The sequence below is a fragment of the Colletotrichum destructivum genome, chromosome 9 (assembly GCF_034447905.1).
Source record: "Colletotrichum destructivum chromosome 9, complete sequence".
Taxonomy (NCBI): Eukaryota; Fungi; Ascomycota; class Sordariomycetes; order Glomerellales; family Glomerellaceae; genus Colletotrichum; species Colletotrichum destructivum.
The window spans coordinates 799024-827012 of record NC_085904.1 but is presented as its reverse complement, the minus strand read 5'-3'; the positions used below and the strand labels follow the sequence as shown (position 1 = coordinate 827012).

Genomic DNA, 27989 nt, shown 5'->3' with positions numbered 1-27989 from the left:
AACGTCATTAAGAAATCTTAAGAAAAGACACAATGGCGTTTGGAGTTTCACCTGCACCGTCCCATTCATCCTTGTCCTCTGCCTTTTTATAACTTCTCCGAGCAACCATCCATAGGGCTTGTCCATCTATCGTGGATACTTCATCATTCGGCGTCGAGTAGCTGATGCTGCCTGGTCATCATGAGATCAGTTACAGCAGGAAGATCACTGGGGAACTACTGCATTGTGAGGGAAAGAAACGCTGCGCCATTCGATCTGATATAAGATATACCGTCTGGGCCTTGGAGCCACGCTATCGAAAAAGTATCAAAAAAAAAACAAAAACCACCATAAGCCACCAGTCCCAGCTGACGAGACGAAGATACGCCACGATGCAGGTTATTTAAAAAAAATCGAGCATCAAGCACGCCGCTTCATTCGTCCCTGAACATCCACCGCCCTCCACCTCTAACCGCCTCCCGATACCTCTCCTGAATCAACTGCCTTTCCCTTTTCTCGGCCTCAGACCTCTCGTCTTCTACCTCTTGCGTGGTAGGGAAATCCGCGTTCCAAAACCCTGGAGGAGAAGGCCTTCGGGCATACCGGTGACGATGCTTGCCTAGTTCGTTGGCAAGCTGCCACGTCTTGGCCTCGATCCACAGCTCGTCTTTTTCCGCCTTGGACATCCCCAATGTTATCGTGATTCTGTCGCCGAGGTAGTCTTCGAATAGTTTTGCGTCCGACGCCGGGGTGCGATCGATGTTGTTCCTTTGGGCGAGTGCCATGGCACGGAATTGCTTACCACAGCAGTCCATGTCGACACAGCCAGGTAAGCAAGCCCTGTCGTCTTTGCCCCTGACTACCTCCGAATATGCGTAGTCTGAACCGCCGTTGAACTTAGGGTTCACCTTGAAATCCTCGAGGCGCATGGACGCCATGGGTTTGGTTCGCAACGATCCTCTGACCGTGGGCAATGGCGTTGTAGCCCCGCTACGGTTTCGACCAAGTGCACGTGGAGTATCATTTTCCGTATTCTCATCGAGCGCTTTCCGACCAGCAGGGGCTTCCTTCAATCTCTCACGACGATCCTTGTTAAACGGTAGCTCTCGTCGCTCCGGGAAGTGAGGGCCATCGTCTGCCGCCCTATGCGTATCACGAAGACGCGGCGCTGATCGTACTATTGTAGGAGCCTGCTCCGGAGATGGCACGTTCAATAGCGTTTTCAACCGACCAGGGGGCTGTGGTGTGCTAAACAGTCCTCCGGCTGGCTCTCCACGGCCTGTTTTCTTATAGGCAAGTCCATCCTCGGCCAGGCTTTCTATACCATGGGCGAGTCCTTTCTTGTTCGGCTTGTCCAAAGTCTTCAACTCGTATGGCCGCACCGGACGGACGTTAGGGTTGACTGGTGTCAGAACAGCTGATGGTTCGGCGTTTCTCGGCGTCGGCGTACCCGTATTGTCAGGTCTGACAAACAAAGGACCCGCCGTTCTGGCTCTCCCAGTGTCCACCTGTCCTGACGCAGCAAGAGTGTCGGGCAATGTTCTGTTCTTCCTCGGCGTACTCAGTTTCTGGCCAACCTCGTCGAGGTCCATGCTTTCTTGTTGAAGTTGACTTGTGGCAGGGCCTGCAGAAGGATTCGAGCTCTCAATTTTGATTCGACGTCGCCCTTGTTGCTCAGCGGGGGAGTCGTCCGAATGCTTTCTCTTGCCAACAAAGCGCTCCGACACGACAACTGGACCGTCGGAGGAGGGCTCTGGTTTGATGCGAATATCGGAATCCGTTTTGGGGGGTTGTCTCAGGGGTGGAAGAGTGAGAACATCGGCATCCTTGCTGCTCTCTGTCGTGTCCTCTTCCGTCGAGTCCTCCAGAGGCAGATCTCGAGTCTCGTCATCGCTTGCAGCAGAAGCAGCAGCGATGGGCTCGGCACTACTCCTTCTGGTGAGCTTCGTAGTATCATAAGTCGTTGTCGGTCTTATACCAGGATCTGAAGCGAAGCTCGAGGCCAGACCAGCCTCAGGTCTACTGGGTTCTAAGTATGCTTCTGTTAAGCGCGTGGCTTTGTCTGACCCCCCTCGATACTGTTCATTGCTCTTTAATTTGGCTTCCAAGCTTGTCGCGTACTCTTCCCATTTTTTATTCTCGTCTCTCCTTTTTTTGAACTCTACCTTGAGGATCTTGAAATTGCGATCCAGCGCATTGTATTTCCGACGAAGCTTTTGACTCTCGCGCAAGACCTGCTCCAATTCTTCGTCTTTCTCGGAATTCACAGCTGACGTAGAATCTGTGATGGTGCCTCTATCATGGGAGACATACTCCGAACGAGAGCCGTAGGGCGACTCGGCGGACCGGGTCTGTTGGTGGAATTGCAGCAACTTCGTCCGGAGCTTTCGATTCTCCTCCTCCAAACGGTCAACCTCGGCGGAGCGAGACCTTAGTATTTCGAGCTCATCGGTAAGCAGTGCGCGTGATCGGTTGTCCTCTTTCAACCGCTGCTCGACCTCTGTTCCTTGAGCTAGTATCGCGGGCCATTACGTCAGGGCGCGTTGTTGCACGTACCGTTCTGGGCTTCTTTGCTGATGGTTTCACGTAAGGCATTGAAAGCATTCTGAACCGCTGTCCGGCTTTCCGGCGACCAGCTCTCCATGATGACTGACAAGAGCGTTGTCAATGATGCATGTGAGGCTGATGTACTATGGTAATCATAGGGCGAGGGGCTTCGTGCGTTGCGTCAAAGCAAAGACGCGTCTTCCCTGCACGTGTTGCCTAGAGCTCGGGTGCATGCGCCACATTGTAAATATGTCAGCAGTCTTCCTTCACCAGCCACACCTGGCAAGCAACAAGCACATTTGCTGTCACTCACCAACAGTGGACTCTGGTCGAACCGGCTCTAAACGACTTTACTCATTATATTATTCCCTCTGGAACTATTGCGGTTAAACTCTGGAAATATTGTCATTCACTGACTGGGGTCGCAATGAATAGAGGTCTCGGGATGGATTAAACGCCCGAGGCTGCGACTCTCTCTCCACACTTTCCCATTCGTCGTACACCGCATCGGAGCCACTTCCGCAGCTAGATACCAATTCAAGTCGACCTTCGGCGGGGCACTGTAATCAATAGCTCATTGCAACATAACTTCGACTTCAATTGGTACGGTTGAACTGGCATACGATTGACAGTGGACCTACGCATCACGGCTATTCCGACAAAACGTCGGGGTCGAAGCTGATGGGGAGTCATGCCCCCCCCGAAGTCTCCACGGACTGCGGTCCTACAGCCTGGCAGGTCTTTAACGGTCGCCAATCCTGGTGATTGATCGTCGCGGGAGAAAGTGCGACATGGGTTCCGTTTGTCGGCCCTCTTGTTTCTGTGCTGTCTGTCCATAGCGACACTTCATGTCTCATTTAGAATGACAATGATCCTCCCGGCGCCTACACCAAGTCACGAAAGCATTACATCTGTCCAATCCAGCGGATCGAACGCTAGCCAAGCTTTGAGAAGGACTCTGCACAAGGCAAGCGTCGATTCCTGTCCAAGCCGGTTAGCCTTTCGAACATGGCACCGCCAACAGGACGGTCTGCGGGATGATGGCATGCCCCAGTCCGTTCCTAGATGGAAGCCGTCGACCAATGTTTTCGGCTTCTCGATGCCACGTCTTCGCCTGGAGATTGCATGGTGCTGAGACTTCCAGGGGGCGTATGTCGGATAATGCTCATGTTGTTGGTCTTCATCCACAGCCTGTCGGCTCCTGCATATGACTGAGGCGGATTGTGGTTACATGCCGTCCTAGCGTCTTGGGTCGCAGGTGCGGCCTCGAAGAGGCCAGTGATCCGGCATGTTCTCCACTAGGGTCGCATTCGAAGAGGACGGTGCCTGTCTTGTCTTTTGCAGAGATGCAATGAGACCGTCATGTTATCCCTACGTCCCCATTGGCAGCTCGTTCAGGCAGGTCATGGGCTCGTGGGCATCATCGCTTCAGGTGCTCCTGGCGACACACCTGCGTTCCTTGGATAAAGCATAACTCAAAATATTCATGAGCTATCCTATGAGCCAGCGTTGGAGATTCACAGGATCAACGATATCTATTTAGCTTGCAGCCTACTATGTAAACAAGACATGGGGTTGGCGGCACGGTGCGTCCTGCCCTTGCACGCCTGTTGCGTAAACGCTAATCAAGCGAAGGAAGATTCGATGGAACCTGAACATGGCCGTCGACCAACGGCTTTGGTGCAGCAAGAGCTGCGCATTTGTGAACAGAAGCCAGCTTAGACCAGGACAAAATTCCGGACAGGTGTGCAAACGCCACGAAAATTTGCTGGCATCCAGTACGTGGGGTGTTCATCGGTCGAGGTGGGTGACGGGGTTCATCCGGTCGACTTATTAACAGGTTCGGGCGGAAAGGTTACCACCAACCTGAAAGGGAAGACTGGCCGAGATTGTGCGCGGCAGATCTCTCCGAACCGGAGCAGCATCTCGGTGCAACGAACCAATCCTCGGTCGGAGTTCGTTTGGATGGCGTGGCTCACTGGGCGTTCGGAGCTCTTTGGAAATTCGTGCGTTATTTCCTCCAGTGAAACATCGCAGATTCGCTTGCAGGCTGGAAGGAGGTTGGAAATACGGAGCCGACGGTGAAGGCTTTCATGGGGTTTGATGAGGGGAGGACGCTGTCGATCTGGAGGAGGCGGTCCAAGCCTCGGTTCGGTTCAAACCTATTTCGATGTGACCTGTAAGGGTGCCTCTCCATGGCCGCCAGGCCAATAGGGCTCTCAGCAGGTAGCTAGTGGCATTGGCGAGCAAGTGATAGTTTTTCTTCCTAAAGATATGACTGACGCGGCAAAACCTTTCTATCTCGGAGGATCCTTGAGTCTGGATGTTCCGCCTCGGACGATAAGGAGCAAAACACGAAGCTTCCTCGACTTGGCTCCCGCCTAGTATAAAGGGAGGATCACAAGGAGGCGTGTGTCATCCCACTGACGCACCATCGTCGACCGGCAGTCGAGGATCGCGGGGCATCAAGCTGAGGTGTGTGCAGCCGAGACAATCGGGCCAAACAATACGCGGGAGAGCCATTACCTCGTCCTACGCACACACACACTCAGACATGAACACGATAGCACAGTGTGAGTCAGCGTTGCTTCCGGGCAGAGATTTTCCATTGCATGAGGGGGGGGTGGGATATGCTGCAGCAGTGAAGGAGGCTTGTGAGACGGATTTATCAGTCCACTTTTGACTAGGAGCGTCGGGCGTGAATGCGAGAGCAACTGAAAGGAGGGGTCGAAAATCCATGATTTCGTGCGCCACTGTGCTCCCGTCCCTTGCATCTCTCCCTGTCCTGTCCTGTTCTGTCCTGAGTGCCCCTCACACGCTCGCCAGGGATGGAAGCGGCTTAGCGAGTTTTGGAGCATCACTTCCCACGGTGCAGAGGCCGGGCCTGGCCTGCCATTTGCCTGTCCTGTCGGCGATTTTTAGAATCTTGCACAGGGGGTACCCCACCTATCAGCTTTTTTTTTTACATGCTGAATTTTCTGATGAGCTGGGTATTTTTTATATTCCCCATGGCAGAAAAAAAAACCGAGTCGGGAAAATGGAGGGGCAAGAAGAGCCAAAGACAGTGGGAGACCGGGACCGACCACCTCAGCATGCAACACAGCAACGTAATGTCTGGGTACCGCCCAGCAGACGCTGAGATTTGAATTTGCGAGTCGCCTGCCTTTGAGTTCGCGTCCCTGGTGTCTGAGAAGCGCATGGGCCCGACCCTCTTCTTCTTCTCCGTTCACAACTCTGAGTTGTGTCCCGTCCCATCCATCATTGACGGAAATGCTGGGTTTTGTTTTTGTGCTTGGAAGCAGTGAAAGTCCAGACTGTGCCTCGTCACCCGAACTTTAGGAACCTTCTTCTTGCCGTGGACACCCATTCCACCGGGAAACATACGTAACAGCTTGGGAAAATGCCCCTTTGGGAAGCCCGCGTTGCTTTCCGACAATGCGTTAAATTATTCAGGCATATCACTGGCAGTAGCTGGCTTCTCTCTCTCTCTTTCTCTTTCTTTTTCTCTTTCTTCCGGCCTAGGTCCCGAACAGATGATGTGCACTGTACCGTGCCGGTGTAGATGAAGCGGAAGCACAGTCTCATCTTCGGCTATTGTAAGGCGCTGGAGGCGCACCCTCGGGCGACGCAGCCCGGCCCAACGCAGGTGTAGCAGCAGGCAGTCTGGCCAGTCCAGGCTAGCCACAGACGGAGCGGAGGAAAGAACAGGCTCTATGGTACAGTGACCGATGATCGATCATGTCGAGTGGCGACATGGAGGGGCGCGTCCTCTCGAAGCGACGTGAGCCAGCAATGCGTACGGGGCGTCAGCCGGCAACGACACTATCAACAGCATCATCGAAATGTCATATCAACAGGCCGTTGGCGGTGGTCAGGACGAAGTAAGGGTACATGCGAAGGGAGGCTGAAGCTGAAGACTCAGTCACACACTCTCACCTCCAACATTTTTTTCACACAGTCCGTTAGTTAGTTGCCTGCCTACTTCGGCCAAAGGTAAGGGATCCGGGAAAGTGAGGTAGGTAGGTTAGGTTAGCTCGCCTCTTCCCCTACGGGAAAGCTCTTGCCTCGTTGATTGGTGCTCCGCGCCTGTCCGTCTACCAGATTTTCTTGGGCTCCACAAGGCGGTCTGTCTTCCAAATTGACTGCCTTTTCTTTTTTAACCTTGCCCACTCCCTGCCGCAACCACCGGTCTCCTCCCCTTCTCTCCCACAACATAAACCACCACCATCACAAACCTTGCAAAACTTCCAAACCCCCTCCTTTTCGAGCAGAGATTTCTTCCAGCTCGATAGTCGCCCTTCATTCGTAAGTACCAAAGTCTGCTTCTGCTGTATTTTGCGTCCGCGGTCTGAATACGCGATGATACGGCTGCTTGGCCATCATCAAGACCTCTCGAATCGCCTTTGGAATCGGCACGCGCGCGCACACATGGCAGGGCGCCTACCCATTTGCCTCCTGTGTACCTAGTGTATCTGGCGAAGACGGCGCGGCGCACACACGCACCCCCTCCATCTCCAACTTCCCCACATGGCGCGCGCACACATGCCACTTCGACTTGCCCCTCCCCACCTCATTTACATCGATCGCGACAAACCACTTCCTTTCACCTCCCAGATCTCCCTCTTTCACACACGGAAGCTTGGCTCAATCTTCTCACGACATCTTCATCATCACTCCATCAATCCGCCGTGCCTCTAACACATCATTTACTAGACAAGAACCAACACCTTTACGTCTCCGCATCACCAACCAACATCAATCGCAATGGACTTCCAGGGATCCGCCGGCGCTCCTCCCCAGGCTCGCACTTGCTTCACCTGTGAGTTATCTCGATGCTGCAATTTTTCTTCTTTTCGCCACTACCCCATCCATTGCCTTTGCTCGCCACCACTGGGGGCCCTGCTGGAATTGTGTGATTTTTTTCACTTTCATTTCTTGTGGGTGGCTTCGGCATTCGGTAACAAATGACAATGGATCTCGTCAAGACGTCTGGTTGTCATTGGTTCACCGAATTCTCACCGCTTCCACGATGAGCCAAGTCAATCTGTTATTGGTGGCAGCTTCTTGTGCAACTGGTCTTTGCGACTTGTATTCCAGTGTCCATACGCATCTGCCCCAATTGGAGGCCTTGCATCTCAACCCAGCCAGCCTTGGGTTCTACTGCTCAGTGGTTGCCGAGGTGTTTGTCTTGAAGCCTGCCTCACCTGGGGTATTAGGGTTGGATAGATGGAGCACCTCAGCGCCGCTTGAATGGGAATATGTCACTTGACAGCTCGGCACCCTCGCATCACCTCTGTGGCAGACTCTCAAGACTATTCAAGAGCCCGCATGTAGACCCTACTGCGATGTCTTGCTGACTCTGAGCCGGTGTGCCAGCGACACCTTAATCCCACACTCCCCACCATATCACCATATCACCACCCTTGAATGAGCGCAAGAGTCTGACCAGAGAAATTTAGGCGGTACTGCTGGTCACCAGGTATGACACAGGACAGAATGACCGTATTCGGCGTTCAACGCACTAACAAAATGGTAGGCTCGCGAGTGCCCTAACCGTGGCGCCGCCAAGTGGTACGTTGACTCTCACCGGCCTATCTTCTTGATGTATACTGACATGCTATAGCTACAACTGTGGCAGTGAGTTTTTATGCTTGTCCTGATGACAAGGAGGTTGCTGACATATGTCTGCTCCAAGACGAGGGTCACATGAGTAAGTTTACGTTCGGACCAGAGACATCCACTCATTTACTGACTTTCATCAAGGCCGTGACTGCCCCGAGGGCCCCAAGGACACCAAGTCCTGCTACCGCTGCGGCCAGGCTGGCCACATCAGCCGTGACTGCCCCCAGGGAGGCAACGTCGGTGGTGGTGCCGGCCCCTCCAGCTCCGAGTGCTACAAGGTCAGTTGATGCCAACTCGACCCCGAATTTGAACAATGCTGACTTGTCAATAGTGCGGTGAGGTCGGTCACATTGCCCGCAACTGCCCCAAGTCTGGCGGCGGCTACGGCGGCGGCTTCGGCGGCGGTGCTGGTGGCTACGGCGGCGGTGCCGGTGGCTACGGCGGTGCCAGCCAGAAGACCTGCTACTCTTGCGGTGGCTACGGCCACATGTCTCGTGAGTTTTAGCCAAGCCCGCGACCTGAAGAATCTTGCCTCCCTAACATATTTCCAGGCGACTGCACCAACGGCTCCAAGTGCTACAACTGCGGCGAGAACGGCCACTTCTCCCGCGATTGCCCTAAGGAGTCTTCCGGTGGCGAGAAGATCTGCTACAAGTGCCAGCAGCCCGGCCACGTTCAGTCCCAGTGCCCCAACAACTAAAGTCTCTACAATGGCTTATCGGTGATGAGTGTTCTGCCAGGTAATGGCAGTTTCGGTTTCGAGACAGTTTGACGGCTTCGAGGCCACCATGGCTATGGCTCACTTATGCGATCGACTTGGCATTGCGGATGATTTGTACATTTCCTTTTTCTTTTTTTTCTTCTCCTTTTTTCCCAGTCTTTCTTCCTTGCGCTCATGTTCTTACGGCAAACAACTCTGGGACTCGGCCCGCGGAAAAGTTTTACACGGACAACGGCATATGAATCACGGCTTTTTCTTAACGCACCAAAGATACACCTTTCGCATTTGGTCGTCAACCTCGGCAAAATGCGGGGTTGGTCGGATCGTTTGGATGACGATGGCAGCAAAGCAATTGGGGGAAACAAGCTTGCGCTGACCTTCTCTCCGGTTTATGAATGAGAGAGAGAAGAGCAGAGTGGGAGGGGCCTCCTCGGGCCGGATAGCTTTCGACTCTGATAGATATACTGGTCGCTCCGGTTGAGCAGCTGGGAAAAGGGCTCTCAACACGACCTGGACAGTGTGGGCCGTTCGAGGCGGTCATAGCTGTCGTTCAGGGCAGGGAATGGAACGTTTGCGTCTCACTTGGTTGCCTTCATTTGTGTGTGCTGTGACGGCGTTTGTCCGTAGCGACGGACTCTACTAAAGAGAGACTTTGATGCCTTACGTGCTGGTCCAATACTGCGTCCCACCTCGGTATTTCTGAAACTCGATAAAGCCTGCCCTTCCATCGCCGGGGGGAAGCAACTGACTGAGATTATCCTATTTGCGCCGGGAATTCGGTTTTGCTTGCTGGGCCGAGCTTCGGAACTCATGAGGCTTAGTTGGGTTAACTTTTCGCCTGGCCCCTAGAATGGAAAAGCAACACCGGATGGCTGATGCGAAAACCCACGCTTTGTCTGATTTTCGCAGGCATCTCTAATCCGAACATGTTTACGGAACTATGGAAAAGCCTTGAAAAGGGGGCCTGTCCACAAAGTCAAAAAGGAGAAAAGGAGAAGGGGGGTGGTAAGTCTCATCCGATCTTTTGGTTTAACTTTGTTGGTTCCGCTCTACTCTACTACGTGGTTGCCGTGATGTTCCCGAACATGATAGTTGATACATTACAATCCCGAACCCACCTCTGTCGGCCCTCCCCCCGCGCTGTAAAAGTGGTGATCGTGGTGATAGAGAACGAGGAGGTGGCGGCGGCGGCGGCGACTTACAACCGCGATTTGGGCATGAACTTCATGGCCTGCCTAACGCCCAGGTCGCCGAGGACCTCCTCGGCACCGCCAAGGATGGCATCGAACTTGTAGGTGCGGTTGAACATCTCGATGACGCGGCCCATGCCGGTCCGGGTGAGGCCGCGCCCTCCCCAGATCTGGACGGCCTCGTCGGCGATCTCGTGGGCGGCGCGGGTGGCGCTCATCTTGAGCAGGCCGATGGGCCCGCCGAGGTGCTTGGCCTGCTCCTTGTAGGGCATCTGGTTCATTTGGTAGGTGACGGTCTCGAGCCAGGACTGGTGGGACTCGGTGAGGGCGATCATCTTGGCGAGCCTGTTGGTGGGCAGGAGAGGTTAGCTTAGCTGGCTGTGCGTCAAGCCGGGGATCCGGACATGGGGGGAGGGTTTGGTTACTTGAGGCGGATGACGGGCTGGTCGATGAGTTTCTTGCCAAAGACGAGGCGCTGGTTCGCCCAGAGGAGGCACTCCTCGACAATGGTCCTACACTGACGGATCGTGGCGCCTATTATCATCATGGTCAGCTCCAAACATGGTCTCCCCCTTCAGTGTTCTCTCTCTGTCTCTCTCTCTCTCTCTCTCGCCTGTGACTTACAAGCCATGGTCCACCGCTCGTGGTTGAAATTGCTAAGAATGACGTGGATTCCCTTGTTCTCCTGGCCCAAAAGGTTCTCGACGGGAACCTTGACGTTGTCAAAGGTGATGTAGGTCGTGCCGGCGGCGGGCGAGTATGACGTCTTGATGGCCTTGGTTTCGACGCCTTCGCCGCGCTCGATAAGGAGGACGCTGAGCCCCTTGTCCGTCTTGACGCCGGTGACGAAAAAATCTGAGAACGTTCCGTTCGTTATCCATTTCTTAGTTCCTTGGACGATCTATATAACGTATTATGTTAGTATTATTCAAATCATTGTATAGCTTTCTATAAGGTAGGGCTGGGTGGTCATGATGGTTGCGATGGTGATGGTGGCGACGGGAAAAGGGCTTACGTAGTGCTTGCCATCGGGCGTCTTTGTAGCCGTCGTCCTCAGGCCCGCAACGTCACTTCCGGCAAAGGCCTCGGTGATGGCCAGGCAAATCTTCTTCCGGCCGCTAAAAACCTCGTCGGCGATGCGCTTCCTCAGGGACTCTGAGTTGGCAAAGTTGAGGACGACGGGCAGGCCGATGGTCATGCCGGCCAGCATGCCGTCCTGGAAACCACGGCAGTTGGTGCGGGCCATCTCCTGGCTGAGGATCATGTCGTGGAAGTAGTCAAACTCTTCGCCCTTGACGGCGCCGTTGAGCAGGTCGACGCCGTGCAGGTGCTTGCCCGGGCCGAGGCGCATGTGCAGGACGCCGGCCTTGGACATCTTGTCGATGAGGTCCTGGGGGATGTGCTCGCCCTTCTCCTCGCACTCGAGGGCGACAGGGGTGATCTCGCGGTCAGTGAAGTCGCGAATGGCGCGCTGCAGGGCGCGGTGGGAGTCGTTGAAGTAGGGGGACTTGAACTGGGGCGTGAGCCAGGTGGGCTCGGCGTAGGGAACGGCGGACAGCTCGCCGGGGCCGGGGTTGGCGACCTGGGGCGTCTCGCCGGCGACGGTGCCGATGACGAGGGTCTTGTCGTACTTTGTCAGGACCTCGTGGCGGTGGAGGTTGTAGAAATCGGCGGTGGCGTCGCGGCCGGCGACCTGGCGCAGGACGGCCTCGCCGCCCGGGTGGCCGTCGACGAAGTCCGTGAGGTCGTAGACCTTGGAGTCGATGATGCACCAGAGGGAGTCCTCGGTGTTGTTCTTGGCGACCTCGTCGCGGGTGAAGGTCTTTGCGGCCATGGTGGGCGAGAGAGCTGTAGAGCGCTGTGTCTTGTGTGTTTGTATGTGTGTCCTTTGTTTGGGTTGGAACAAGAACAGACGGCTGTGTGCGGGCGTTTTGGAGCTGGGCTGGAGTCGCAAACAGTGGCAGTGGTAGGAGGGTGAGAAGGGAGTCGAGCTTCTCGGACGTCGAGGAATCAGGAGGATGGAAGTTCGTAGAGCTGGCAAATGCGGTCAACTGAGTCGATAGGATGAGGAGGAGGAGAAACGACGTGTATCGGTTGACGTCGGTCTGGGGGCGCACGGGCGGCGGCCAGCCATGTCTGGAAGTTGTGCCGCGAGCCTCGGCTTATGTGGATGGAGAGTGTGGAAGACCATTCCGGAAGGGGGCGTGCTGAGATTCGGAGGAGACGTGATTGGGCAGAGGGAAGCTGGGGGAACGAGATGGCGTCCCGGGGCCCGGGGGAATGACATTGAAGGCTAGCCGGGGGGGCTTGCCAGATCAGAAGCTAGGTTAGTAAACTACATAGCAGAAAAGGCATGCCACTGAGGTCCAGGTCAGAGAGGGGTGTTTTTTTTTTTTTTTTTTTTTTTTTTTAACAAGAATCCTGTATCCGAATGACGCAAATGACTTGGCACCCACGACGAAGTATAATGATATGCAAAGACACGACGGCCGAGGGCGGGAAGCTCTGTCAGAGTGCTTGATCGCTTCTTTGCGACGTCTGAAAAGCTGCGAGCCTCGATGGGACCCCCCTGTCGAATGCTCCCCACATGGGAAGCTTTTACCCCGCAGAGGGGCGCTTCTCCCCGTACCGTACCGCACCGGAGCAGAGTTGCATCCATTCCGGAGGCTGGAGGTCGGTCGCCTGCCTTCGGAGCCGGCGTCGTTTTGCCCCATTCGGCTGCCGCGTCTCTTCTCCACGTGCATGGCTCGCCTGAGTGCCCCGGACCCGGGGGTAGGTGGCTCAGCACCGATCAGACGGCAACCAGTAGGATCTGGGTCAACATTGAATTGGGACACCGTCACCAATATCGGACTGTCGTGGGGAGACGGCGTTATTATCTCTCCTGATTTGGGCCGGCAGGGGCTGGATACCCAACAGCATGCATCAACCGAAACCGCCTCCACCGAGCCAATTCCTTCCCGTCCCATCCCTATCCCAGCACTTCCGTCCGTGCCGGTTTGTAAAAGTCGCATCCCGATCATGCGCAGAGGTCCATAGAGATGGCCATCATCACTACAACGCGTGAGCCGTGGACCAGAGTAGGAGAAAGGCAGATTGTTGGCTTAGGCGTTTTGTTGCAGTGAGTATCTGTAAGTTGCCTGCGTGTGCTACATCTCAAGATAAGAGGACATAGGCCCACGGACCTTATCACAATGCCCCAAGCTGAGAGAGCCTGCGTGGACAGCTCACCTCTCTGCTAACTGCTCCCTGAAGGAATATAAGCTGCAGAGAATGAATACATGCCGCTGCGTCGTTAGAAGAGACATCGCAACGATGAGTGCAAGTTTTGCGTCTGCCTCGCAGGGGCTCGAAGACGAACATGATCAGACCAGGGAATCATCTCGATGCGGAAGAGACTGCCTAAATTAATCGCCGCCAGAGCTCAAGTCTGAAGCGTGGCCTTGTAGGAATTGGGCTTGGCTGCTTGGAACAAGAAGTCCCAGGACGAAGGCGGCAATAGGAATGAGGATATCGAGCTGTAGGGGCTGAAGGTCAATACAGATGAGGGCATTGGTTATGTGACTGTCGGTGGGTGACCGGCTCGCTATGTCGAGGGGGACGAAAACGAGGGTTATCACGATAGTTGGCTGGTTATCAGAGGCCTTCGAGGAAGGGGGACAGGTCAGTTGCAGTGCCTGACGCGGCCAGGATCATGAGGACCAGGGGGGGGCGAGAATCGGCAAGGCTTCGTCACCGCGGGCATGAGGCTCTGACAGGGACTTTGAAGGCAAAGCTGCAAAGGTGCGTGTGGATGTGGCGGCCATGATCGGCAAGACAGCGTGACCGTGGGCATCCATTCCCTTGTCGCGTCGGTCGGCAAGAAGACCCAATTGGATTGGCTTGCGGACCACACGGAAAGGTATCTGTGTCCGTATCCGTACACCAACGAACACAGGGGGGTGCAGCGTGGGGCATTGCGCATTTTGTAAAGGGATACAGCGGCTGGAGAGTGCAAGGCGGAAGGTGAAGGGCGAAAGGTTGAGGGTATCGTCGGCTCCTCTGAAATGCAGTTTCAGACCCCTTTTCGTCAGACCGTCGTTACGTTCCATCGAGTCAGTCGGCGACATCGTGACAGGGTGGGCATGGCGGGCGCTGTGTCGACGACCGGAGGACTGCAACACACGCACACACACACACTCTCTCTCTCTCCCTTCTCTCTCTCCGGCTGGGAGGGCGGAAGTGGTAGGGAAGAGCTTGAAAAGGAGCGGAGAGGAGCAGAGTCGGATAGAGAATGGAAAAGGTGGAGGGATGACGCCGACGGTGGAGAAGAAAACAGTGAAGTGTCACCGGCCCAACAACTCACTGTGACTGCCCCTCCCTCCCCTCTCCTCCTCCCCCCTCCCCTCCTTGAGTCCTTGGGTGCCCATCATCCCACACGCTGTCGCCATTGCTGTCGTCGCTGTCGCTGTCGCTGTCACCTATTCACACACATCAGGTCGCAAGTCGCAATTCTTGCATTGTCCCGGCCCCACCAATTCCACCAACCTAGTAATTCCACTGTCCACCGCACCGTCACCGTCACCGTCGCGGCACATCTTTCACTATCCCGATTCCGCTCTTTTATCCCTCTCCCTCTTTTCCCTCTTGGTCTGTTGGTGGTGCCTTGGCTTGCGCATCTTGAGACCTGACCCCGAAAACCGAAGACCAGGACCCTGACACCCGCTTTTTCTCTGCCCGCCCAGAAGAGAAAGAAGAAAAAAAAAAAATCTCCCAGAGCGGCGAGAGCTTCAGCAGCAATTCACTGAACCCAATCTTACCAAACAACAACGCCAACAACCGCCTTAACCAGCCGGACTTCTGTCCTACCTGGACGTCGTCGTCGTCTGTCGTCCGTTCATCCTCATCCTTCGTCTTCCATCCCAGCTCCATTTCTCTCCCCTTTCCCCTCCACCTTTCTCTCTATCTCTCTCTCGGGCCTATTCGATCAATCCCTTCCACTCGTTTTTCCCGGATGATATCGAGGCTTAGCGCGCGCGCAATCCCCCCCGTCCGCTCGCGTATTGCATTGTAAGTCTTTTCGACGCTCTCTTCTTCTCTACCTTCCTGTCCTTACTCCCCTCGTCTCTTATTCACGTTGCGAAACACCAACACCAAACACAACTTGCTTCGATGCCCCTCCCATTCCCTCTCCATGAAAAAAAGAAAAGAAAAAAAAAAGTGGAAAAAAAAGAAAGGACAAAGAGGAAAAAGAGTCGTCAAGCAGCAAGCACTTAAACGTCCCGAGGGGAAAGAAAAGAAGAAGAAAAGGAGTGTGATAGCTGCAGACCAGATGCGAGCCGCTACGTTCCATCCCACCCACGACCAGCCCAACCGCACGTACTAGAGCACAACATCACCCATCACCCGACTTTCGCCCAGCGGTCCATGCCCCTGATTCCAGCGAGCCCTGTTGGCGAGAGTGATGGGTGCCGAGACGACACGTCGGAATGGGAAGGGTGACGGGTGTGACTGGTCATCGCTGCGTCCGAACAGCTTCTGCAACCCAACTCCATCTGAAAAGAGACGGAGAAACAGAGACAGTGTGTGAGAGCGAGGTTGAGGGTGAGTGGACGAGTGAGAATGAGCGCAAGAGTGAGATACCGAGAATGAGAGGGCGAGGTTGGGTTTCGAGAACTGCAAACTCTGGAATGGCTCAAGTGTCTCCAGTTTCTTCTTTCTTATGTCCTCCTTACCCCCCTCCTGTTCCTTATCTACTTTTCGGTTAGGCATGATACGCTCAAAATGGCACTTCGTGGCGCACCTCTTGGGCCTCTCATCCAAGCTTGCTCTGCTCTACACCTTGCAGCTTGCAGCTTGCACCACCCTAGCCGTCTCGTCTCGCCTTACCTCTCTCCTCTCGACCTACCTACCACAACTTATCTGGACCTCTCGCGCTTGTCCTTCTCGGCCGCTGTACCCAGATCGACGGGTCCTACCTACATATTCAGATCCCCCCCCATGATCCCAACCGGAAACCCTCTAGCCGCTGGTTGCAAGACACTTTACCACGTTCCTCGCCCATCCATCCCCACAATCGCTCGGCTGCCGCCTCCGCATGACATACATCCTCTCCCGAACCCCAAGTTCCCTTCCCACCCCCCAACTGCTCTTCCCATGTCTTACTCACCCTCCTGGTTTTCTTCCCCAGAACCGGACCCGAACCCTGTGACTTCACTTGTTTCCATACCGGACTCGTGCTCAGTCGGCAGCATCGTGGTCTAGTTTGGCCTCTTTCCCCCCGTTAGCCAGCATCCGTGACCGGCTCATCAAAACCCCAAATCATACCACCTCTTCTTTTACCCTCCTCATCGAGGACGTTGCAGCCATGGACGCTTACTCAGTATCTTTTACCAGCCCTGACCACCGGAGTACATCCCGCATCTACCAGGACCTCGAATCCTGTCGAGTTCAGAGCCTCTTTGGGACCGGCCGAGACAAGCTGCTGCTCAGATCGCTGACAATGGACTCACTTCTGCGGGTAAGTCTGCTTCTTGTCAACCGCCTGCCTAACGTCGCTAGTGGGACGCTTCGGGCCTGGGCCGCTGACTTGTCTCCTCTGATGAACGATATCCCGTCTTGATCTTTCCCCCTTGACCGTACTACCTGTCCTATGCCTCAGCGTATAAGACGATGACGGCCTCTTGTTCCTGTACAAGCAGCTTGCTCCTGACACGTCGCAGCGCAAACAATCCGAGTCAGGCCCCAGACCTCATGTGGCTATCATCGGCGCTGGCCTCGCCGGATTGCGTTGTGCCGATATCCTGATCCAACATGGCCTGCTGGTGACCATAATCGAAGGCCGGGAACGACTCGGAGGCCGCATGTTCCAGGAAACGCTGCCGAACGGACACACCGTCGACCTTGGACCCAACTGGATACATGGCACCGACGACAACCCCATCAACGACCTTGCCAAGGAGACAGGGACTGCTACTGGCCACTGGGACCGTCGGTCGTACGTATTCGATGAGGCGGGGGACTTATTCGATCTGAGCGAAAGCGAAGTCTACTCGACCATCATGTGGGGCATTGTCCAAGATGCGTTCGACCATTCGAATAAGAGCACGGCCGATATCCATCCCGATGAGAGTCTATGGGATTTTTTCCAGTATAAGGTGGTAGAGAAAATTCCCGATACCGAGGAGGACTACGCCAAAAAGAGGCAAACCGTTCTCCAGATTGCCGAACTTTGGGGTGCTTTTTCAGGAAGCCCAATCGAAACCCAAAGCCTAAAGTTCTTCTGGCTTGAGGAATGCATAGAGGGCGGTGAGTTATTGTGCTAATACGGATCCCGCAAGCCTCTCTTTATTTGCGGTTCTCTCGGGAAAAGGTACTCTGACTGACTTGCGGAAGAAAACGTATTCTGCGCCGGCACCTACGAAAAGATATTTGATAGGATTGCGCAGCCTGCGAGGCACAATGCGGATATTAAATACGACACCCGGGTTGTCAAGGTTGAGTTGAAAACCCCGGAGCGCGAGAAGCCCAGGGTACACACCAACACGGGCGAGACACTTGAGTTTGACGAGGTCGTCATGACGGCACCGTTGGGCTGGCTGAAAAAGAACCTGCAAGCCTTTGAGCCGCCGTTGCCCGACAGGATCGAGCGCGGGATCCAGGCGATTGGCTACGGGTGCCTTGAAAAGGTTTACATCAGTTTCCCTAAGGCGTACTGGCTCGAGCCCGACGCGGAAGGGCGGGTAGTGCAAGGCTTTTGTCAATGGCTGGCCCCGAATTATACCCCAGATACGAACCCGAACAGATGGAACCAGGAAATTGTCGACCTCGCCTCGTTGGGCGAATACTCGCACCCGACGCTACTGTTCTACATTTACGGAGATGAGTCGAAATACATTACAGAGGAGGTGGCCAAGCTGAAGACGATCCCGGAGAGGAACTTCTTCCTTTACGACTTCTTCAAGCCCTACTACTCCCGGCTGCCGCACTATGACGAGACGTCGCCCGACTGTAAGCCCACGGGGTGTCTTTCGACAGATTGGATGCGAGACGATCTCGCGGGCAACGGTAGCTACAGCAACTTCCCCGTCGGACTGACGGAGGGCGACAAGAACATCGAAGCGATGCGGGAGGGCGTGCCGGAAGGCGGTCTATGGCTGGCCGGCGAGCACACGGCGCCGTTCGTGGCGCTAGGGACGGCGACGGGGGCTTACTGGAGCGGTGAGAGTGTCGGTCTGAGGGTGGCCGAGGCTTACGGCAGGGCGAGCAGCAGCAAGGTTCCCGAGAGGAAGGAGGAGTAGCCGAGGAGAGCCTGGTCGCGAGTCGAAATTTCCGACAAAAAATTGAGCGGGCGAATATTCTTCATGTGATTGATCGGCCACGGCCATGACGTTGCGCTACTTACGAACCAAGACGGTAATGCGGGACGTTGAAACGGGTCGTGGTCATTGCATCTGCTGGCCATAGGGAAGCCTCGGGGCTGCATTCTCTTTTGTTTTAGACGGACCCGACGGCCAGGATAGCTATCCGATCCACCCAACATCTATTTACACTACAATCTAATCCCCCTTACCGTTCGCTCCCTCCCTTGCTCTCTCTGTGTGTGTGGCTCGGAGCTTGCTCATCACACGTGTCGGTGTTGGGAACAAACCTTCAAGAATCAAATGCGAATAATGGAGAAGTCTGCTGTGTATGTAAGCAACAGCAGCAGCACTGAAACACGCACTCTCAAATGGAGCAGGCAGGCAGTACGAGATGCTTCTAGCGAGAAAAGCACTCAGACCTAGGAAAGAGAAACGGTCGCCTTTGTTCCATGAGCGTTGTGCCTCGGCCCCTGTTGTTAAGAAAAGAGCCTGCCTGCCTAGTCGAACAAAGAGCAATGCAACGGCCAGCCAGTCCGGGACTCATTCCAAAATAGACTCACGTGTGTATGTAGATTACGCCCATCGAAGAAAGTGGGATGGATATTTAGACGCGTAAAACAACAACAAGTAAGACCACCTATCTATTTAACCCTGGAGAGACTGTTGCCAGGCAGACATGGGGTATGGCGAGTGACATGCTGATTCTTTCATTCTGGGGAGAATGACGACTTCAACAACTGGCAGGCTGGGACAAAGAGGCAGAAAGAAGCACGCAAAATTGTAACAAGACGCACTGCACTCACTGAGACAGAGACAGCCAGCTGTAGCCAGCCGCCACCCGCCAGCCGGTAGCCTGCAAGTTTGAGAGAAATGTACGTACAAGGCGTGGCGTGGTGGCTTCCTTCTCTTCTGCATCAATCAGGTGGAACAGACAGACGCACGGCTCACTGCTGTCCTACTCATTGGAGTCAGTGATCCAACATGCCCAGTCACAAGTGAAGGGTACCCCTGGTCCCTCCAGTGAGTTTTATCCCCCCCTTGGCCCTTGCCCCCTCCTCCCCAGCATCAAACCGTCCTATCGGCTCCAGCCACGGTCATTCCCCATCACTTATCGATAAGAACTCAGACCAAATCACCAAGTCAACTGATACAACTGATAGGGCCCGGCGCCCCCTGCGCACCCTGTCGGTGACGTGAACCCGGCCAGAGTCACGCGCTGTTAGAGCTTGTGGGGGGGGAACCAATCTTTAGTGCATTTAGGTGCCAAGTCGCTCCTCTGCATCTGGGCCCCGTCTTTCCAGCCCAGCCCACTGCCTACCGCCAACCTGCCTCATCAACACCCACATCCAGGCATACATACCATTTGCTCAAGGTTGCCATTACCGCTGTCTAAGAGGGCACCTTACCTTACCGTGCCTTAGGTACATACTCTGCCATACCTTAGTTTGACCCATCTTCGCCCTTTGCCCAACTGCTTCAAAATCCCAACTGACTTGGAACCAACCACACACAATTGCTTGATTCTTGTTTCTCTACTTCTCTCCCAAATACCTCTTCAACTCCAACCTCTACCTCTCCGGCCCCTCCCTCGGCCTTGGTTCACTCCCCATCTTTTGACATTTAACCACCCACTCTACAGTTCGACATCCCTCTCTCTCCCTTTCCTCTCCACAGCGAAACCCTATCTTTGGATGACGAACGCACCATGAACAGCGTCCCCTCCTTGGGCCGGATGTCTTCTGATAACACGGCGACTGCAGACTGCGTCACCCACCCCCGGTGAACCGCTGCCCTCGTCATCCACTTGTAGACCAGCTTCGGACGTTTCTTCTGTTGTAGTCTGAGGAAGTAACCCTAGCTGTATTTATCGTTGTCTTCAAGATCGCCTCTTCCGCTTTCCAACCTCCAAAGCGACCGACTGAGCAAACCCCGCCCTATCCCGAACCGAATCGAACCGAGCAGCCCACCGGGGGTCGGGCATACATAGCCCATTATGGCGACGATATTCCAGAGCTTCCGAAGCTCGACCCTGTCGAAGCGTCTGCTCATCTACGCTCTGCGGCGTCTGGAGCTCCTGGACGAGGAGACGCTGGACATGGAAAACCTGCAGTTCGCCCTCGGCAGAACCACCACGGCCGAGTTCAAGGATGTCGGAGTGCGCCTCAAGGTACGGCTCGGCGCCACTCTTGCCGTAGTTCTCTGTTACCTAGTAGGTCACTCTAGCTGACATGATCGCCAACCTCTAGAAACTCGAGCGACTCCTGCAACTCCCCACCTCGTTCCAAGTTCAAAAAGCAAAAGTGCTAAAGCTCAACGTCACGGTCCCCGTCGATTTCTACACGAGCCCTATCATTATCGAGATTGATGGCGTCGACGTGCGCCTAAAGGTGTCCACCGCCGGCGAAGACAACAAGAGCAAGGCGGCCGCCGCCCCCACAACATCAAATGAAGACGAGTCCAAGGGACTGCCGAACACCGTTAACCTCGCCGAGTCGTTCCTCAACGAGGATGCTGCTTTGAAAGATACCAAACTGGCCGACGAGAAGAGGAGGTTGGAGGATGCCCTGGCCGCCGAAACGCAGGACCTCGGCGGTTCGACCTTAAGCGAAAGCTCCACGAGCGACGACGGTAGTCAGTTCGGCACAGGCCAGGCGCTGTCGCTCCCGGGGTTTCTGGCCGGCTTCCTCCAGGGCATCGTCGATCGTATCCAGGTCCGTATCCGGGGAGTCACCTTCCAGCTGGACGTCGAGGTCCCTGTCGAGCCCAACTCGACAACGCCTGAGCTGGTCACTTTCCAGCTCGCCCTCGATCGCATAGATGTCGAAGGCGTCACCGCGGAGGCACGCAACGACGAAGGTGCGCCGACGATAGTGCCAAAGGACGGCAAACGCCACATTGCCTTGTCCAAGATCCGTGCCTACCTGATATCAGAGGCGAACGTTTTTTCGCAGTTTGCGCGCTCTCCCTCCGTCTCGTCACCCGCCGTCTCGCAGTCTCCGTCGTTCAGCGAGCGCGCTTCCGCATCGAGACACAGCTCCTTCCGACCGACTATGCAGGACAGTTATCTTTCCGACTCAGCAGACCTCTCCGAAGTTGACGATGCGCTCCTGCAGGACAGCGAAGATGCGTTTAACATACCGTACGACTTTTCCGGCCAGACGGAGGAACCTGTCGAGGAGGAGGAAGTGAACACACCCAGGGCCTCGATATACCAGGACTTTTCTCCTCGAGGCCATGTTCCAATGTCCCAGTCCACCGTCGTGGGAGACGATAACCGTGCTGCGCCGTGGGCGAGCTTCCAGCGGGAGGCGAGATCAGAGCCCTCGCTCCAGCCCATTGAGGGCATGCAGACAGCCGACCTGCTGGACTTTGGAACACCCGAAGCATCGCAGCACTCAAGCACGACAGGCCACAGCTCGAGTCCTGGGGCAGGCGAGGATTTGGCGCAGTCGCACCTGTTCACCCACGAGGAGGCTGAGAGCATGTACATGAGTGCCTTTTCTCAAGCCGAGCCACAGCCAGAAGGACCAAGGATGCCAGGCGGCTGGGATGCGGATTCGAGCCCGGAAGCCTCGCCTCAAGTCAAAAAGGCGAGTCCAGTCCCGCGCAAACCGTCACCACCCGCGTTCGAGGCAGCTCCAGATATCCCCGAGTCAGCGACCCCCAAGTATCATGATGCACCTGCATCTCCGCGGCCACAGACACCGCCATCGAAAATCGAGTCTTCTGAGCCCAGCTTTGAAGATGCGCGGGAGCCAAGGCAGTCTCCACGGATCCTCGAAAAAGACGAACTAAGGGATCATCTGGCAGATACACTCGCGCAGGCGGACGATGTGGCGACCCCGAGAGGACCTACCAGATTGGTGAAGGAGCTTGTATCTCTCCAGAACATATCGCTATACGTCCCATCACTACACCAGCACCAGCATGTACATGCGCCACTCGATGCACAAGCCTCTGTTATGAGCCATAATGCGGCGTCAACCGGTCTTGCCAAATCAGTTGCGCCTCAAGTCCCGGGAGCCTTCTCAGTGTACTCTACATCACCAGGAATGAGGTCAAGCTTCGCGCCGAGGTCGCCAGGACTCACTACGACCGAGCCAGACAGTGATGGGCCTCTGGAGGTACAACTATCCCCTCTGGAGATCCGTTTCGATGCCTCGCTGGCGTACCTCCTCGCCGTCGTCGTTGGCAAGTTGCTCGATGCGTTGAAGGGCAATGCCCGCTCTACTCCTGTCCCGAAGCCGACTGGGGCTGCAAAGGAACAGCAGGAGTCCACAATACCTGACATCAAAGTCGTATTCGAGAAGATCTCGCTCCATTTTCTCCACCAACTTGGCGGTGTTGCCGACACTGCGGAAAGAATCCTGGGTTCTCCGAGATTGCAGCTACAGCCAGAGATCCTTCTCCGCACCGATCTCGACAACCTGAGCGTGTCGCTCAAGAACTCCAAGAAAACCCTAGAAACGACAGTGGACCTTGAAAAATTCCGCTTTGGCTATGCGAAAGACGACATCATCTCGTTTGACCAAAGCCTCCAGATGCGTGCTTCCGTCATGGACAAATTCCCTTCGGCCGGCTCAGACATATCTGTCAAGGTGATAAAATTATCTGACTCGATTCGTACAGAAGTCACGACCTTGCCATTGCTGGTGCAACTCGATCTACAAAGACTAGATGAGACATTCAGTTGGTTTGGTGGCTTGAGTAGTTTCCTCAACATGAGCTCTTCCATGTCATCAAGCGCCTCCCCATCTGTCAGGTCGCCTGTGCAGCCGCCTCCAAAACCCCGTGGAGTTCACTTCGACGCGCCGATCAACCCAGATGACAAGTCAGCATCGGCCGAAAACAAGATTGACATGCGGATTGGAGGCTTCAATCTCGAACTGAAGGGCAAGGAGTGCAGCGTTGGCTTGGAGACCAGTGCCGTTAAGATGGTGAGCCGAGAACTGGGCATCGGCTTTGCGATCAGCAAAGTCCGACTCGCTGGACCTTACATAAGATACTCTCGAGGTGAACCGCCTATTTCGGCGGATATTGGAGGTGTGCGCTTCGAGTACCTCGCGACGCCAAAGGACAAGGATCTCGAAAGGCTTCTCGAGCTCATCATCCCTTCCAAGGCCAAATTTGACCAGGGCGACGATGAGATCATGGTGGACACGCTTCTACGGCAACGGCGCAAGGGCGGCGTCCTGCGAGTCACATTTGATCAGTTCAGCGTCAGGGTCGACCGGATGCATCAACTGAACTGCCTTCCCGTACTGGGAGATGAGGTGGCGCGACTTGCCACCGTTGCTAAGTATCTTCCGGAAGACGACCGCCCTGGCATCCTCCTTCTAGCCGAAGTCAAGGAGCTGGCTGCGGTTGTCGATTTTGGCGGAAAGCTCGGCGTGCTGAACGCGAACCTCCGAAACTTCGAGGTCGCTCAGATTACGGTGCCGTCGCTGGTGGCATTCGGCGTGCATGCTATCTCTGTGAATCGCAACCACCGAGAGGACCTCGTGAGTTCATCGACGACATTGCCGCCCGGAACGCTCACCCAAGGGCCCGTGCTCATGGTACGCATGATTGGAGATGAGATGGAGCCGGTGATTAAAATCAAGATGCGCGATGTGACGATTGATTACCGTGTGCCGACGATCATGGACGTCCTTGGGCTTGCAGACGATGCAACGCCTCAAGACTTCGAAGCCAGCCTGGCCGCTTCTGTGGCCAATCTCGGCGAGCAAGCACATACTGCTCTGGCCGGCAAGAGGCCTCAGACCACGACTCGGCTGCCAGATCCTGCTCGACCTAACAGTAAGCCTATGACGGTCGACCTGGTTCTTCGCGATTGCTTAATCGGCCTAAACCCCCTGAACCTGCCCTCGAAACTTCTCATCGCCCTGACTGATGCCCGGTTCCAAGTGGTGCTCCCCAAGGACGTGGATACCACGGCAAGTCTGGACTTAAACAAGGCCTCGATCTTGCTCATCGACGATGTGGCTAACGTAGGTGCGAGCTCAACTGTCAATCGTCGGCAGTCGGCCGACATGTCGTCCCAGCAGGTATCTCGACTGGTTTCGCAGGGGTTCGTAAGCATCTGCTATATATCGTCGGCCAAAGCGGTCGTGAAGGTGTCGGAAACCCCGGATGACGGTGAAAAGCATGTCGACATCGAGCTCCGTGATGATCTGCTTGTGCTGGAGACATGCGCCGACTCGACGCAGACGCTCATTACCCTGGCCAATGCATTAACGCCGCCCACGCCGCCCAGCAAGGAGAACAAGTATCGAACCTCGGTTGTCCCCGTGCAGGATCTGTTGGCTTCGATCTCGGCGGAGGCGTTCGGCAAGGCGGAAGGGGATTACGACTTTGACAAGGATTTCGAGCTTGCCCAAGAGCTAGGCGGCAGCGACGAGTACGATGCGGCGAGCGACAGCAGCCCGTTGCAAATCGATTCGCGCTACTACGGAGATGCCGGCGGCCCCTCGGAGCCGCTCTTTGACGCGGAGGGCTCAATCACGTCGAATGCCACAACCACTCAAGACACCCACGACGGAGTGTTGCTGACCAGCTTCAACGCGAGCGCATCTCACCATTCCGATGACGGCAGCGACCTAGTGATCCACGAGCACTTCTTCGACAAGGGACCCGAGACCGACGGTAGAGCCCAGGTCTGGAACTCGTCCAAGAACAGCTACGACAGAGCGCCGAAGGAGCTCGTCAGGAGGAGCCCGCTTCGGGTCTCGGTTCGCGACGTGCACGTCATCTGGAATCTTTTTGACGGCTACGACTGGGAGCGCACCCGGGACGTGATCTCGAAGGCCGTGCAGGACGTGGAGAACAAGGCGTATGAGCGCCGCCGGCGATCGGACCGCGCCGTGTTCGAAGACGACGCCGAGGAGGATGAGACTGTCATTGGCGACTTCCTGTTCAATTCGATCTACATTGGCATCTCAACCAAGCAGGATCCCCGAGAGCTTGCGCAAATGGTTAATCAAGAGTTGAACGACAATGCGACCGAGACCGAGTCTCTTGCGACCACGGCGTTCACCACGACAACGAGCCGAGCGGGCGGTTCCAGGCCCAAGAAGAGACTGAGACTGAATCGAAGCAAGCACCACAAAATCACGTTTGAGCTGCAGGGAGTCAACGTCGATCTGATTGCCTTCCCTCCTGAGTCTGGCGAGACGCAGAGTTCCATCGATGTTCGAATCCAGACCCTGGACGTCTTTGACCACGTCCCGACGTCGACATGGAAGAAGTTTGCCACGTACGACCAAGACGCCGGCGAGCGGGAGATGGGCACCAGCATGGTCCACCTGGAACTGCTCAACGTGAAGCCCCAGATGGACCTGGCGGCCTCCGAGATGGTGTTGAGAGTCACGGTGCTGCCTCTTCGACTTCACGTCGACCAGGATGCCCTCGACTTCATCACCCGATTCTTCGAGTTCAAGGACGACAGTGCTCCTGTTCATAGTTCTACCAGCGACGTGCCGTTCCTCCAGCGTGTCGAGGTCCACGACATCCCCGTCAAGCTGGACTTCAAGCCCAAACGGGTTGACTATGCAGGGCTGAAGTCGGGGCGGACCACGGAGTTTATGAACTTCATCATCCTAGACGAAGCGCGCATGACGTTGCGGCATACCATTATCTATGGCGTCTCGGGCTTTGACAGAATGGGCAAGATTCTCAACGACATCTGGATGCCGGACGTCAAGGGCACCCAGCTGGCCGGTGTCCTGGCCGGTCTCGCGCCGGTCCGCGGCATTGTCAACATTGGTAGCGGTTTCAAGGAGCTCATTGAGGTGCCCATGAGGGAGTACAAGAAGGATGGCCGCATCGTGCGCAGCATCGGAAAGGGCGCGGCGGCCTTTGCGCGCACTACCGGAACGGAGATGGTCAAGTTCGGAGCCAAACTGGCCATCGGAACCCAGTATGCGCTTCAGGGGGCCGAGGGTCTTTTGAACAAGCCGCAGGCCGACAACACCTGGGAGGAGGCCGATCTCGATCCAGAGGAGAAGAAGCAGATCTCGCTGTACGCGGATCAGCCGACGGGGGTGATCCAGGGGCTGCGCGGCGGTTACTCGAGCTTGACGAGAGACCTGAACATGGCCCGCGATGCCATCATTGCGGTTCCGGGTGAGGTCATGGACAGCCAGAGCGCGCAGGGGCTCGCAAAGGCAGTATGGAAGCGGGCACCGACCATCATCTTCCGACCAGCCATTGGGGCTACCAAGGTGATTGGACAGACGTTGATGGGCGCGACGAACAGCCTGGATCCTCAGAACAGGCGTAGAGCTGAAGAAGTGAGTGATAAACGCATCAACCCTCACCTCAACGAGATGAAGAGTGACTGACTTTGCATGCAGAAATACAAGCGGCACTAGATTTCAGTGCTGTTAGGAGTGCACACGCATGAAATACACCAGATACCAGTAATCGGACATACATTGGGGACGTTTCTTTTTCCTTGTTTGGATTGGCTTGGAGCGTTTGTCACCAACGACGGGTCCTGTACGACTGCATGAGACTGCATCATAGACTGGCGAAGGAGGGCTCGTCTTTTTATTTTTATTTTACACGCAAAGTTGAGATTTTGTTAACAGTTCAAGGGCACCCAACCAGTGTATTGCTTGCAAGGTAGCAGGTAGAGAGAAGCATGCACTTGATGATATCATGGGGACTGGACTTGCTTCACTAAGTTGGCCTGGGCATTGTGGGGGAAAGTCGAAAGGCCAACCTTATTTCTGTAACTATTTTGTCTGAGGCAATAGGGGTTCATGGCCTTTCCTCTACGAACATTCCAACCGAGGAGATTCCGACGCGGGTGATGCGATATGTTTGAAGCACGGATGCGAATAGCGAGACGACGACGACCATCGGAGTTTCCTGCGCCGGAATGTCGGAATCCGAGTATCCACTCTTTCTGCGAGGGGCAGTTAGGCAGACACAGATATCGGGATCGAGCACGTCAACGGGCTGGAGGGAAGAAGGGGGAACACGATTGGTTCCGCCGTCAGATCTGCTGCGGGTTTAGCGGGGGTCCCCTGGAAACCCGCGGACCGACCGGGCGAGCTCAGTTCAGCGTGTCCTTAACGCTCATGGCTCATGCCGGATGCCGGCTGGGAGACGAGGTTCTCGTGGCGGAGACGGCGGACATTGAATGGGGAGGAACGCATCCCGCCAAACCAAAAAACGGCTTTTCGGTTTGCGGACCGACGAACGGATTGAAGACCGATCGTCCCCCGTCTCTCAAGCATTTACAGAATTTTATTTTATTATTATTAAATGAAAGAAAAAGGAACTAAAAACCAAGGGGCTAAGCAATGTACTAAGAATTATGGTTATGAAACGTGACTCGGGGGAGAAACAAAGTAGGGCTGACACGAGCAGAACCGATATGGGTGGTAATATGCATGCGCGCGTTATTTGCACCTGTCATATGCAGGGATGAACTCTACGATAAGATGCCGTTCCTCGCTCTCGTTTCCCGGATCCTGAATGGGTGGGAAATCTATGACCCTCACACTGCAGAAGACGCCCGGAAGCCATGGGGAGGAGGGGGGGGGACTAGGACAAATTGGACAGAGAAGTTCCCCTCTT

The 27989-nt window shown here is 55.3% G+C and overlaps 5 protein-coding genes across 5 annotated transcripts; 3 read left to right on the top strand and 2 right to left on the bottom strand.

The window, feature by feature from the left end:
* Positions 1-308: 308 nt before the first annotated feature.
* Positions 309-2697, bottom strand: CDEST_13360 (Putative DNA endonuclease activator Ctp1, DNA endonuclease RBBP8). Its single transcript, XM_062929516.1, has 2 exons — positions 2536-2697; positions 309-2479 (listed from the first exon to the last, which is right to left on the bottom strand). The coding sequence occupies exons 1-2, from the start codon at positions 2621-2623 to the stop codon at positions 414-416; spliced, it is 2154 nt and encodes a 717-aa protein (XP_062785567.1). The 5' UTR covers positions 2624-2697; the 3' UTR covers positions 309-413.
* A 3982-nt stretch (positions 2698-6679) lies between these two features.
* Positions 6680-9512, top strand: CDEST_13359 (Putative Zinc finger, CCHC-type). Its single transcript, XM_062929515.1, has 9 exons — positions 6680-6831; positions 7240-7345; positions 7986-8005; positions 8063-8097; positions 8150-8163; positions 8222-8236; positions 8290-8426; positions 8480-8642; positions 8700-9512. Exons 2-9 carry the CDS (start codon positions 7291-7293, stop codon positions 8846-8848), a joined length of 588 nt encoding a protein of 195 aa, XP_062785566.1. The 5' UTR covers positions 6680-6831; positions 7240-7290; the 3' UTR covers positions 8849-9512.
* Positions 9513-9761: 249 nt separating this feature from the next.
* Positions 9762-12197, bottom strand: CDEST_13358 (Putative cytochrome b5-like heme/steroid binding domain, acyl-CoA dehydrogenase). Its single transcript, XM_062929514.1, has 4 exons — positions 11075-12197; positions 10684-10960; positions 10485-10593; positions 9762-10404 (listed from the first exon to the last, which is right to left on the bottom strand). The coding sequence occupies exons 1-4, from the start codon at positions 11891-11893 to the stop codon at positions 10068-10070; spliced, it is 1542 nt and encodes a 513-aa protein (XP_062785565.1). The 5' UTR covers positions 11894-12197; the 3' UTR covers positions 9762-10067.
* A 4208-nt stretch (positions 12198-16405) lies between these two features.
* CDEST_13357 (Putative amine oxidase, FAD/NAD(P)-binding domain superfamily) lies at positions 16406-18338 on the top strand (the record flags this gene model as incomplete). The annotated part of the gene is made up of 3 exons (XM_062929513.1): positions 16406-16558; positions 16761-17346; positions 17434-18338. 3 exons carry the CDS (start codon positions 16406-16408, stop codon positions 18336-18338), a joined length of 1644 nt encoding a protein of 547 aa, XP_062785564.1.
* A 1381-nt stretch (positions 18339-19719) lies between these two features.
* CDEST_13356 (Putative vacuolar protein sorting-associated protein) lies at positions 19720-27637 on the top strand. The gene is made up of 3 exons (XM_062929512.1): positions 19720-20568; positions 20648-26692; positions 26756-27637. Exons 1-3 carry the CDS (start codon positions 20395-20397, stop codon positions 26771-26773), a joined length of 6237 nt encoding a protein of 2078 aa, XP_062785563.1. The 5' UTR covers positions 19720-20394; the 3' UTR covers positions 26774-27637.
* Positions 27638-27989: the final 352 nt, after the last annotated feature.